A 10,836-nucleotide genomic window follows, 5' to 3' on the forward strand; every position below is an offset into this window, starting at 1 on the left:
AGCAGTACTGCTGATGTCCTCAACTACTACATGTACAGCATTCTTCTCCTCCAAACTTAGTGAGTCTTCACATCCGTGATCTTAAATGTCATCATCTTAGAAGGAGTTGGCCATGACTTGAAAACAGAGATCTTCCAGAAAAAAATGAAAAACAGGCATTCAGAAACATTCAGTATGTTTAGTGAACCAAATGTTGTTCTCTGAGTCAGTTGCAGGTGAAATTCTCTGGTGTTTATATGAGTTTCCTTTGGAAGTAGCCTTCAAGGAATACAAACCCACCGGGATATCTCTCTGAAGCCCTACAAGCCTGTGATTGCTGTTTGTTGGAATTTTTTCCACTAAAATTGTGGATGCTGTCTGCAGAAGGCTGGCCACATTCTCATTTGACTGTAATTTTCCTACAGTTGCAAAAATTCTTGTGCTTTTTTGTGGCCTATTATATATTGATAGGCTGCTATTTATTCACATACACAATAATTGAGCTGTAGTATTTTACAACACTGGCAATTGCAGTCAATTTTTATTGAAATTATTTTGGAGGGCAAATTTTTGGTAAATAAATGTCTTTTTGTTATTTATAAATGAAAGATTTAGCTGACTGACTTGCTTGTATGATTCTCATGTAAGTGTAGAATATATTTTAGACTGTTTTCCTACAAAGAATCTCTTTTCAGCTTCTGAAACAGTGTTAGAGTTAAAACGTTTTAGAAAGTAATTTCTTTAGTCATATTGCACAAATTCTTATACTTAAGCATTTTAAAATTTAAAGGTTGTTACTTAAGTTGCATTTTGTTTAATTTATGGGCTGAAAACTTTCTGGTTTTCTTGTTTGTGCCAAGTTTTGGGGGAGTATGTGGGGGAAATGAAAGTATGGTAGGAAAGCCTTTGCCTAAAAAAAGAAACCACAACCACATCTCCTTCCCATTCCTCCCCCTCCTGTGCACTGGCCTTAGATTCTAGAAAACCTAAATTCTGACTTTGCTGCTGGCTTATTTAAATATCTGCTGATTATTTTTTTAAAGTCTATATGCATATAATGTGTGCAAAAATTGTAGTTCAGTGATATGTTTCAGTTCTAGAGAGATCTGAACACTCAACTGCAAAAAATATTTTCTTCTGCAGAATCCTTGTTGCCAGATGATTATATAGTTCCTCTTGACTGGAAAGTTTCAAAGATGATCTATTTACTGTGGAAGACCTCTGTGGAGGTACGAATTTTAGGGGATTTCAGAAGGCTTTCCAATATTCCAGGTGTAAAGAGGAATTTTTCAGTTCATAAGCAAGATGAAGTTCTTTGCCAGTAAATTTGCTTTGGTTTTTAATGCCCACATGAAGAGATGGATGCTTTATGTACTCCTGGATATTTCCAGAACCAGCTTGAGGCCATGGTAGGATTCAGGTTTTGAAAGATCAGCTTCAGAAATGTATACAAATTAGTTGAAGGAGGAAAAAACCCAACCTTTTCCTTGATACTTGTGTCCTGACTTGGCCTGTGTTCCTTAAGTACAACATAGCATCATCCATTTTTTTTCATTCTTATGGTTTTCTCCCAGCATCTGAGCAAATTTCATCCTTCATTACCTGTAGCTTCTTCACAGCTACTTCTACAAAGAGCTGTAGCAGAGAAGTTGTTCTGAGTGGCTCATGGTAGCTTATGTCTAATTGTTTAGTTAGAAAGTGTTAACTTAAAAATTACTATTTTTTTTCCCCACTGTGGCTGTTACTTTGTGAAGGTTTGGTTTTAAGGAGCACTATAGTGTCTGGTAGTAGAAATGAGGAAAATCCTGTAAATACAATGAAATAGTAGCTATAAAATAGAGCATAGACTTTGTTTTTTCCAAAAATAACAACATCTCTTGTCACAAACTTCTTTTCTCCGGACTATTATTATCTATTTTAGGAAAAACAGAAAACAAATGGATTGCAGAATGGAAACGCCTTGGCTGGTAAGCGTGTGTGAAATACTTCCTGTTCAGAAGAGAATGTAGCTAATGCTGAAGCGTGTCGAAGGTTTTCAGCATGAATAAGTGATAACGCTCCTCTCTGTGCAAAAGCACTAGGATGTGATAAATGAATCTGTGCCTCCACTGATTGTGTACATAGTATGGCAGAGCTACGGTTGCTGTCAATCATCACTTTACATTTCCTGATGCAAGCACTGAAATTCTTTGCCTTTTAAAGTTTCCCATATGGAATTAATCCAATACTTAGCTCAAGTTTATCCGTTCCAGATCAGAAGGACGTTTAGCATGAAGAAGTCTTTCTTTAGACTTTATTTCTCTGACAGGTTGAGCATCTTCAACTTAATTAAATGTAATGGTCACTAAAAATTGCCAGCATAATAATAGGTCACACGCTTGAGCAGCAAGAGATATCAGGGTCCATGGGAAGCTCCAGACTTCTGCAGGCATTAATTGCTGTGGCGTGGAGGTTGTGGGATAAGATTTCTGATTACTTTTTTCCATGATTTCCATATTAGTTTAATATAATTTCACAAGTTTCATACTATGAGATTAAAAATACTCAGTAGTAACTCCCTGGAAGCTGATAGGTTTTGCTGTCTAAAACAGGAGAGGAGTTTCTCTTGGAAGAGCTGAGAGGAAGCATAGAGTAGGAATACACAACATGTGTGCGTGTACATGCACGCATGCCCACCCTGGAAAGATTTAGTTTATTTTGTAGCCCATTTAGGAAGCAAAATTAAGAGTATTCTGATGAAATAAAAGCTTGCTCTAGAAATACTCTATCCTGACGTAATGTAAATGACAGACTACATAAGATAATTTCAGGTGTCTTTGGCTGCAGTTTGTAATTTGTTTATTTTTTAGATGATACTATTAGTCTTGAAGATCTACATAAAAATTGCCAAGAGGATCAAGACTCTTCTGAAACACTTGCAGAAATGGAGCTGTTTCAAGGAGTCATAGAGGAGAACATCCTGACCTACAGTAGCGGAGGCTGTTTGGACACAGTGTTTCATCATTCATGACTGACCCTCTTAAATTCTGCATGAAGGAAAAGGTAATCCGTCGCACTTGTGAATGTGTTGCATTCTTGTATTGTATTTGATCAAACATCTAAAGAACATTGTTACAGTTTTTAAGGGCATTTAGTATCACCCAGCTTACTTGATTTTTTTTCTTCAAGTTGGGTTGAGGGTTGTTTTGGTTTGGGGGATTTTTTTTTTTTTTAAGCCTGAATGGGGCAAAGACAAGGCAGCATTTAGTTATTAAAGCCATATGATTTTTTTTTTTCTCCAAAATCTGAAACCTGCCTGGTGAAGTGAAACCAATGGTCTAGGATGCCTAAGAGCTGGACTTTATTCCCAGTTTGATTACTGTGGTGATCTGTTGTGAGTCATGTCATCTCAGTCCTACTTTCCTTGTCTCTTCAGCATGGAGAGCAATGCTGACTCCATTAAGGGTCTAATTGTGAAGAGCACTATATGAGCAATAAAAGAGTATTTCACCAAGTTATGAAAAAGTGACAGTTCTGCTTTTTGTAGAGAATCACCAGCAGGAGGTCACAATAGGATTCCATATACTGAAGTGTTAAGTTTTCGTGGATGTTTTCATTTGATATGCAAAAGTACGTGTATTTCAGTATTAGAAAGTGTGCTATCCCGTTCATGCTTGTCTTGTGAATTTTTGAAGCCTTTGGTAACTCGGCGAAGTTTCTTCAGTTTGTTTATGAGAGATATTTTAGGTAGATTATGATAAGAAGGAAGGACTTTTGGATCCAGCTGGAAAACACTAGCTTAACTTCCATATCATTTTCCCTCAGTTTTTCTTTCCAAAGTGGAAAATGCATTAATTAGTAGTTATAAAATAAGGAAACTGAAGTACATAGAAATAGAATAACTTGCACCATGGGCAAATTGAGCCAGAAGAAAAATTCCACATCCTGAGGTTTAAATTGTTTCCACCCAGACCTCGCAGGACCACTGGAATACCATCCATGTAGGGTCTAGCCAGGGGTCTGTGTCACCTGGTGTCCTGTGTCTGACGTGAGCACGAGTTGATGGCTGGAGGAGGAGGCAAAGAGGCGGACATGTGCTGTACTGGGACAATTATAAAAGCAGAAGCTGACATTTTAGAAGGTTTCTTAATTTTCACAGTGGAGGTAAATGACAGAAGTGAAGTAGTTGAATAGTTTGGGTTGGAATTGAAACCTCTTGAATGGGGGCTGATTTGATTATATGCATTTTTATATCATGGATGACAAAAATGACATTGCAGGTCATTTGCTGATTAGCCTGTGCCAGCTACCGATGTAGGAAGGTGAGGGGAATCTCTCTGGACCATGTAGCACAGACAGCACTGATCTCACAAGGTGCTGTCAGCACAGGTTATTGATAAAATCAAGAACATCTGGTAGTGGTATTGTCCTCTTACAGAAGCAAATACTAAAATATTTAGTAAGCCAAAAAAAAAAAATATTTTCACCAAATACTTTGCCCTATGTCAGCCCCAAATTTTTGTAAGTCAGTTATTTATAGTATTGCAAATGTGAACACTCCACAAGCAAGATTTTTGCTTATGATACTGACTGGCCATCACCGTGCAGATTTGTAACCGAAGCTACTACCTGGAAATGTCCAGGTTTATTGATTAAAATGTTTTTATGCTAAAGAAGCAAACTTAGAGCGCTCTGCTGTCTTCCTCAAAGAAAATTGTGATTAACCTGGAAATTGATTTTTTTTTTTCTTTGTGTACTTTCAGAAAGGAAAGACATACGCTAGCAGAGTGTTCTGCATTGTCAATAGTTATCTGGTTGCTGAAACCAACAAACTGGTTTTTTCTATCGATCAGAATTACGCCCTTTGTCTGTCTGCCACGCGACTCCCCAAATTGTTTCAGCCTTCCTCTCCTGCTCGTGGTGAGCGCGGCAGAAGCGATCCGCAGCCCTGCGCGCTTCTGAGGCAGCTGCTGACCGCTGGTCTGAAACGACACGTCTTCAAATCTGTTTGTTACGGGCCCTTGCAGTCCAATGCTCTGCTATACTGGCTTATATGCTACTTTGCCATGAAAGATGACTCCCAGTCAGTGTTTGGTTTGGAAAAAAAAAAAAAAAAAAAGGCATTGCCCGCTCTGCTGCGCAGAAGGACTTGGTCATGGAGATCTGCGTGAGGTGGTGTGGTTAAGTTGGAGGTCCCTGCTGGCAGATGAAGCCTATGTAATGGGTGGTTGCCTTGGTTGTGGCCGCATGGTCCCATCCTCCTTGCAGCAGCTTCGGTGCTCAGCAAAGCCTTCGGCTTGGGAATGCTCAGCTGGTCAGGGCTTTGTATTGGGAGGAGGAGGGAAGTTAGTCAGGGGGTTTCGTGGGTTGTTTTGGTTTGTTTGGGTTTTTTTTTATTTCAACATCTGAAATGAGTCAGGGAAAGTCCTGATGGCTGTTGGAGGGAGAGGATGAGACACCAGAGGTCAGGTGGGTTTAGGGTGCTCTGGAACTGCCTCGGGCTGAGCTGGTGTGATGGGTCGCTGCTGCTGAAAGCGGGAAGTGCCCTTCCTCCTCACCCTGCTCCGGTTATCAGCTCCGGCACTCGCTGGCTGACATAAAGGCTGTAATTTAACTCGTTAACCCCACAGGAAACAAAGGGATAGTTTTCTGCTAGACTGGTAAATTTAGATAAGCCTGTGAAAGGTCCAGCTTGGTGGTGAAGCTGGAGCAGATGGGACTGTGCTGCTGCAGGCACGACAGGGAGGACGTGCAGGGCATCCTGCTGGGTGGCAGTCAGCTCCGACACCAGGGGTCACATATCGTGCAACCGTACCTTCGGATGAAAGACTGCTTTTGAGCTTATACAAATGTTAGTATGTTAAAAATAATTTTTAAAGTGTGTGAAAAGCAAAAAGCATCTCTTAGGGGTTTTCAATCGACTCGTGCTCGCTGTCAGGCACAGGATACTGGGTATCACAGACCCCTGGCCAGACCCCACATAGGTGTTCCAGCAGCCCTGTGAGGTGTGGATGTGTCAGCACTGTAGAAGGCAGATGAGTTTTTCTGGTCGATGACGCCACTGATTTTGAGGGATAAGGTCATATTTTCTCGCTGCAAAATCATTATTTTCTGGTTGCTGGTTAAAACCAGGCTTGCCAAGAATGATGTCCTGGAGTGGTTGTGAAACTGCTCAAGTGAACAACTGTAAATGTTAAAATGGATTTGATTTCATCAAATGCCAGAAAAAAAAAAGAAAAAAAAAAAGAAAAAGTAAGAAAACTGGGCATTCCTGCCGAAAGCTTTTTAAATCATAAAAAATAAATGGAAAGCTAATAGGATTGTTTCAGTCCCTTTAGATTTGAGAGTAACTAAGCATTACTGGTCAAGTGCAACTTTGTCTGTTAGCCAGCAGATCATGCTTTTGTATTCATGTTGTAAAAGGGTGTTTTTATTCAAAGGGGAGAGTGAACAGCGGTGGTGTTCCTGTGTGAAAACACGGGGTTAATCTCGAGTTGTTGTGAGAGCTCCTTATTGAAGCCTTGGCAGCACATTAGTGTTTGTTCTGGAGATTAAGCAAGAGATCCTGAGTTAAAAAAATGCTGAGACCAGTGAAAACAGCATTATTTTAGGGCCTAGAAGTTCTCCTTAGACCAGGACTCCCAAGTGCCAGGTGCTCTACAAATGTAGACCAAGACGACAAAACCCGGTGTCAGTTTAAGCGTTTATCTGCACGACTGCAGCAAAATAAAAGCTGGCATCTTTGGTTTTGAAGCATAGCGGTCGCTTTGCAGGGAGTCGCTACAGGAACACTTCCTCCGTGACAGCCCAGTAGGGTTGTGGTTTTGATGAGACAAATCTCTTGATGACACACATTATCACTCCTCCTTTTCCTGGCTGGACTCTTCCCCTCACTTCCCTTTGTCGGACGTGGCGCTTCTGCAGCCAGAGAGTGAGGCAGTTCAACTCTATCGTCCAACGCATAAAGGCACCCAAAAAGTTTTCAGGCTGGATCACCAAGCTGAAACAAGTTGTTCTAGAGCCATGCAACCAGCAGGACATGGGCAAAGGAGCAGGAACATCTAACTGGGGCAGGCAGGGCTGTCTTTTGGCTAGCGGGAAAAAAAAATAATCTAAAAGATACAAAGCAAACTACAGCAGCCTTCCAATAGTGCCACAGAAAATGTCAACCCATGGCCAAACCTCTTCCAGTTCCTACTTTGGTACCACGATAATAAAAAAAATATTTTCTCTATCCTTTGACATTTAACGACTAATTTTAAACAAAATAAAGCAAGAAAAAGTGTACAGAGTCATGACCAGAAAACCTCACCTGCCTTTTACAGTACTTACCAGGAAAACTTGGCCTAAAATTTACAGAAGCAAAGAGTATAATTACCAGGGGGAGTAAGAGCCGCCCAGAACTGTGTTTCTGGAGCTCTCAGAAGAGTAACCTCAGGTTGTGCTGGTGCCTCACATGAACTCCAGAACTTGGAGGCTGGTGCGGTCCTGAGTCAATGTAACAAGGAAAAAATGTGCAACATAGCAAAAGGGTTCTGAGATGTAGCTCTGCTGTAGTAGTATTGGTTGAACGGCTGGCTGTTCGTTATAGACTGTAAAGAGAACAAAATTTCCATTGTGTTATTCTTGACCTTGTTTTTCAGCCTTGAGGTTGGTAGGTCCTTACTGTCTCTAGTTTTGGCATCCAAGTTTTCTTCTCTGCCTTTTCTGTTCTCCTGGAATTTTTATTTTCCTTTGTTTTCCATCATCTGCTTCCTCTCCATTCTTTTTAATTTTTTAAAGAAATAACCAACAGCTGAGTTTGAGAAAGAACGAGGATTTTAAAAATTTCAGACAAGTGAACTCTTCTCAGTCTCGGGATCAGATTTGCAGCCGTTCAAGTCTTTCTACTGTCTGCGCTGTTGTAATATTTCAGCAGAATATCTTCTTTTTTTTTTTTATTTCAGAAGCTTCTCACTTTGATTCCACCATGGAAGGACTTCGGCTGGCCACCAAGGATTTTCAATGCAAGGAATAACCTGGAGGAAAGTAACCACTGTAGATTTTTGGTGTGAATCTTTGGCCATCTTCCCCCACCACAGCCCCTGATACCAACCTCTCTGTCCACATAATAAAAATCAAAATTGAAGACAACTTTGTTGTGTGTGGCAAAAGGTCACTTTCCAAAGCCATTTGGGATTTATACCTTTTCAGTATGTCCTCGAGTGTGGTACAAAGAGACTGAGAGCAGAGAACACTAAGCAGAAACGAGGTGTCTGATGGCATAAGATGTTAGCTCCAGGCTCTGGTATTTAATTCACTTGTATCAGGATGCCAAATGTTGCCACATGAACCAGTAGTGATGCCTACCATCAGGGAAAGGAGACTGGTTTTCTATTGTTATTTAGGTGTCTTACCCTACTTCTACCTGCTCTTACCTTTCATCCTGTCCCTCATAATTACATCCTAATGTCTTTACAATGTCAAATAGAGTTAAGTCGTCATCAGTTGCTCCTATTCTTTCATCCAGAGATGCACAGCTTACCTGGTTTTCTCCTGAAACCAGGCTTAATGCTTCCTTCTGACTAGGCTCAGTGGGGACTATAGAAACAAGGAGAAAATTTCACTATAGACCTGATTGAAATACACTGCAAGAAAGACACATATGGTTTGCGGTAGGCTGATAAGATCTATAATTAACATTGATAATCAGTGATTTGATGTTTCTGTTAGTGGTATTCCTTTTTCCATTGTTTACTTAAAATTCTTATGACATGAAAAGAAATTTAAACTAAGAGCAGTTGTTTCCTTTTTCCTTTTTTTTTTTTAATATTGGATTTTTCCTTCAAAATTAAGCATGATTTTTATTCCTCCACTATAACAGTAACCTTACTGGTAACAACTCCATTACTGAGGAAATTACATTACTGAGCATTGATTTTCTGGAGGAGACAAGCAGCAGAAATTAATAAAACCTTGACAATAAAAGTCTAAAATTTTGCTCATATAAATGTCTATGTAAGGCTCACAGAGGTATCAGAAAAGTAGGAAATATTTACATACGTAGAGTGAGCCAAATTACATAGGGGATGAATTTCATCCCATGTTTTTAAAACACAGTTTCCTGGGGTTTGTTTTCCAAGGTGTGATTGGATTCATCTACGTTCTCTTTTTTCTGAGCAGGCTGTAAACAGGCTTCTCCACCAGCTCTCTGCTGCTTTGCTGGAGAAGCACAGAACTGCCCTTATATATTGCTGTGGCCTATAAAATGTGACGTGTTCTGTGCATCTGTCTTTTAAAGCGGCGCTTGTGATGCCTGGGAATGGAGTGCTCTGGGTAGACGCAGCTCATGGTGCCAAGGTGGCAGAAGGACATGAGTGCAACCACGAATGGGAGGAGGACAGCAGAAAGCAGGAGGTGTGGTGTGGTGGACCAGAAAGAGAAGAGGCTGTTGGGGGCAGAAGTGCTATTTATGAGAAAAATCATGAGTGCTTGCTGAAATAGCAAGTAAGAAAGGTGAGACAGGCCATAGAAGAGTGGAGGGAGGTGAAAGGACAAATCAAAAGACACCTCATTAACTTAATAATGAAGGAGAAAATTAATCAGAAAGAGCAACCTTTGTCAATTATGAGATAAACTGTCACACATAAGACTGGAAATTTCTTCGTAGTGAGAGGAGTGACAGAAAAGACAGCAATGACCTCGCTTATGGTGAAAAGGGTGAGGAAGGATCAATGCGGAGAAGCAAGGAAGCTTAGCTTGTGTACTTGTCAGAAGTAATATTTCCCACTTACGGAGCTTCCAGATCCAGAGTATATATCCATTTATTCTTTCATCTCCTCTTTCTCGTCTTTCCCTGGGCCCTTTTTGTTGTGCCTCAGCTGGAGAGGCAGTACCTGACTGCAGTCATGCTGAAAGCTCCGCTGTGGTCTACACTGCCGATGTGTCCCCACTCTCCACTCAAATACTGCACGTATGTGTAAGCAGTTAAAGATACATGTATATTTCTAAATTAACGTTGTACCACCGGCAAAATTTGCTGGCTGCACTTTTTTCATGCATTTCTCATGAACATATCTGGCTTTTTCCTTTCCTTGGTTGGAAAGGTGCTGCTCTTCTGACAGCAGAATGTTATGCAAAATGCGATGGGGAGGAGGGAGGTAATTCACGCTGACCATAACCGCAGCTTTGGGCTTACCTGAAGCAATAGAAAAGTTAGTTCAAGAAAATGCCACTCAAGGATTAATGTTTTCTTCCTATTTTTATTTATTGGGAGAGAAATCTGAATACCTATATTTTCTGCTACTGAATACTGGCCTTCCAGAATGCTTAAAATAAAAGCAGTTCTCAAAATCTCATGGTATTCTTGTATGGACAGAAAGTGCTTCATCTTTTAGTAGGGTGTTGCTAGTTTTTTTACTTTTTTTTTTTTTTTTTTTAAATCTTTGAATTTCGAAGTTTATGTATCTTATTTTGTGCCACTTTTTCCCCCTGCTTTATTCCTCCAGCATTGGTGTGCCACGTCGCAGGAAGCTGAGCTTTCTCCCGGTACATGAACACTCACTTTAGCACTATTTGCAAACTCTTAAACCTAAAGCTTCACTGGTGTGTTTCAGTGGTGGTGTGTCCCTGTGGCACACCCGAGACTGGCTGCTAACCAAGCTGGGGTTGGCACTGGGCATGGCTCAGAGAGGGGGAGTGGGATAACACACTAACGATTTTTGGTTTAATTGGAAATGATAATTTCATTCTCTGGCTTGTGTGGTGATCAAGTCGAAGCAGGTCAGGTTTTCTGCAGGGGAAATAAGTCTCGCTGAGCTTCCTGTAGTTTCTCATGTGGTACTATGTGTGAAAAAAGTCATGTTGATGTAGTGAACGGAATGCATGGGGTCATTTATG

The 10,836-nt window shown here is 40.6% G+C and overlaps 1 protein-coding gene across 9 annotated transcripts in view; it reads left to right on the top strand.

The window, feature by feature from the left end:
* The window catches only part of N4BP2L2 (NEDD4 binding protein 2 like 2), a 52,569-nt gene extending 44,589 nt beyond the window's left edge, over window positions 1-7,980 (top strand). For 8 of the 9 annotated variants that reach the window (XM_086621067.1, XM_086621074.1, XM_086621087.1 and 5 more), the window contains 4 exons: window positions 1,123-1,208; window positions 1,901-1,946; window positions 2,829-3,021; window positions 7,905-7,980. In XM_086621067.1, the coding sequence (XP_086477193.1) occupies window positions 1,123-1,208; window positions 1,901-1,946; window positions 2,829-2,989 (293 nt within the window). In that variant the 3' untranslated portion in view covers window positions 2,990-3,021; window positions 7,905-7,980. Of the gene's footprint in view, window positions 1-1,122; window positions 1,209-1,900; window positions 1,947-2,828; window positions 3,022-7,904 lie in introns of those variants that run through there. The other variant, XM_086621081.1, reaches the window with a different exon arrangement.
* The last annotated feature ends 2,856 nt before the right edge of the window (window positions 7,981-10,836 follow it).

This window comes from Tauraco erythrolophus, chromosome 1 (assembly GCF_009769465.1).
Source record: "Tauraco erythrolophus isolate bTauEry1 chromosome 1, bTauEry1.pri, whole genome shotgun sequence".
Taxonomy (NCBI): Eukaryota; Metazoa; Chordata; class Aves; order Musophagiformes; family Musophagidae; genus Tauraco; species Tauraco erythrolophus.